The 2,707-nt window shown below is 39.6% G+C and overlaps 1 protein-coding gene across 1 annotated transcript; it reads left to right on the forward strand.

Moving 5' to 3' along the window:
• The first annotated feature begins 797 nt into the window (after positions 1-797).
• Positions 798-1,733, forward strand: LOC104983859 (olfactory receptor 51A7-like). Its single transcript, XM_010833383.1, is given in 1 exon segment — positions 798-1,733. A coding segment is annotated over 1 exon segment (936 nt).
• Positions 1,734-2,707: the final 974 nt, after the last annotated feature.

Genomic DNA, 2,707 nt, shown 5'->3' on the forward strand with positions numbered 1-2,707 from the left:
TTTTCTCTTTTTAATCTCTCTAACATATTTATTCCTTTTTTTCCCTCTTTCAGCTTGTTAAGAGCCGTCTCTCATTTTCATCTCTTGATCTGACTGAGCAAGTGTTGATTTTATACCTTTACGATGTCACAGCTGTTTCTACTTGGTGGATGGTGTTACCAACAATGGTAGCAAGCTCTACAGAGAGTTTGCAAGTGAAATCAGCTTTAGAAGCCTGGCCTGAAAAGTGTTTGGAGCAAACATCTCTAGAAATCGGAGAAACCACTTCCTAACTGCTTTACTAAAATCTATTTCTTGCCGTTTTTTTTTTTTTTTCTTTTTTCTTAATTCTACCTTCATTTTGGATCAAGCAGAAAGAGCTACCCTATAGTTCAGCCTGACTGTATAAATCGTTTAATTAGATTATAGGTGGGGAGGGGCAAAACCTAATAGTAAAAGGGGAATTTATTTGCAGGACATATCTTTATGTGGGTACTTTTTTTCTCCGGACCTGATGGGGAAGTGTGACATCCATGGTTCTCCTTGTCAGTTAACATTATCTGACTATATTATCAATAGTCTATTTGTAAGAAATACCTCATTCTTTTATTCTTTTATTCTATTATGAGAAGTCTTTCAAAACTTCTTTATTCCTTGTTCTTTTATTCCTTTATTCTTTTATGAGAAGTCTTTCAAAACTGTGTTTTCTCTGTTTATGTCTCAGACAAAAGTGCTGAAAGAAGGGAGAAGTGCATAACAGACCTACGCTGAAAGTGCCATTTCAGATCTGGGAATAAATACTTCCCAATCAATTTATCATGCGCACTCTCAATTCCTCTAAGGTAGAGATCACCACCTTCTTCCTGATTGGAATCCCAGGACTGGAGCATGTTCACCTATGGATCTCTGTCCCCATCTGCCTCATGTACCTGGTGGCCATTCTTGGCAATTGCACCACCCTCTTCATGATCAGGACAGAGCCCTCACGCCATGCACCCATGTACTATTTCCTTTCCAAGTTGGCTGTCTGTGACCTGAGACTGTCCCTCTCATCTCTCCGTACTATGCTGCTGATCTTTGCTCTCAATGCTACAGGAATTTCCCCCAGTGCCTGCTTTGCTCAAGAATTCTTTATCCATGGATTCACAAATCTGGAGTCCTCAGTGCTCCTGGTCATGTCTTTTGTTCACTTTTTGGCCATCCACAACCCCCTGAGATACAGCTCCATCCTCCCCAATGCCAGAGTGGCCAAAATGGGTCTGGTGTTCCTTATTAAAAGCATGCTCTTAGTGCTCCCATTTCCTTTCACTCTTAAAAGTTTGACCTATTGTAGGAAGAGCCTACTTTCTCACTCTCACTGTCTCCATCAAGATGTCATGAAGCTTGCCTGCTCTGACAACACAGTCAACTTTTTCTATGGCTTCTTTGTTGCTCTCTTTATGATGACAGACAGTATGTTCATTGCTGTGTTCTATGTATTCATCCTGAAGACTGTGATGGGAATTTGATCCCACAAGGAGCAGCTCAAGGCCCTCAACACCTGTGTCTCCCACATCTGTGCTGTGCTCATCTTCTACATGCCCATCATTGCTTTGGCTTCCATGCACTGCTTTGGCAAGCTCAAGTGCCAAGTGGCCATGATCCTCATTGCTGACATTTTCTTGCTAGTGCCACCTTTGATGAATCCCATTGTCTACTGTGTGAAGACACAGCAAATTCCTGAGAAGGTTCTGGGGAAATTTGGTCTAAAATAAAGGTATGCGGAAAAGTGAGGCAGGGTCAGCCAGGTTCAGGGAATAAAACAATACCTTTCTAAGCAAAGTATTATGGATGGGTCATTCTTATCTTTCCTAATCGTGATTGTAATCAGTACAACAACATGTGGTCTGGGCATTGAGGTCTGTGAGCTTAGGACTTACACGGGCATTTATAGGTATGTATGGGATAATTTTGTAATATAATTAAAATCATGAACCAATACATGGATGTGGAATTTTAGTTACAGTGTTTACAACACAAGGATGTAAAAATGGAAGTAGAGATTGTTTTCCCTTATAAAGAATGAATATCAGAGGAGCTGGAGTCTAAAGACATTACTCCAAACCAGTTACTGATTTTCTTTCGTGCAGCCTTCAGACATGTATTTACTGTGGGGACTCAATTTAAATTCTTGATTTCCCATTTAAATTTAAAAAGTCTGTTTTCAAATATGAGTTGCTTGTATATTTGCTCCCTTTGTTCTTGTTTTTTATTTTATTTTTATTTTTTTAATTTCATCTTGAGTTATAGTTGATTTGGGCTTCCCTTGTGGCTCAGCTGGTAAAGAATCTGTCTGCAAAGTGGGAGACCTGGGTTTGACCTCTGGGTTGGGAAGATCCCCTGGAGAAGGGAAAGGCTACCCACTCCAGTATTCTGGCCTGGAGAATTCCATGGACTATGGTCCATGGGGTCGCAAAATGTCGGATACGACTGGGTAGCTTTCACTTTTCATAGTTGATTCACAATGTGGTGTTAGTTTCAGGTATACAGCCAAGTGATTCAGTTACATATTCTTTTTCAGATACTTTTCCCATTTATGTTAATACAGAATATTGAGTAGTGTTTTTCATGTTATATAGTAGGTCTTTATTAATTATCTCTCTTATATACAGTAGTGTGTATTTTAATCTCAAATTTCTAATTTATTTATCCTCACCACCTTTCCCCTTTGATAACCTAACCCTGTCTT

Source organism: Bison bison, unplaced genomic scaffold, assembly GCF_000754665.1.
Source record: "Bison bison bison isolate TAMUID 2011002044 unplaced genomic scaffold, Bison_UMD1.0 scf7180017863477, whole genome shotgun sequence".
NCBI lineage: Eukaryota > Metazoa > Chordata > Mammalia > Artiodactyla > Bovidae > Bison > Bison bison.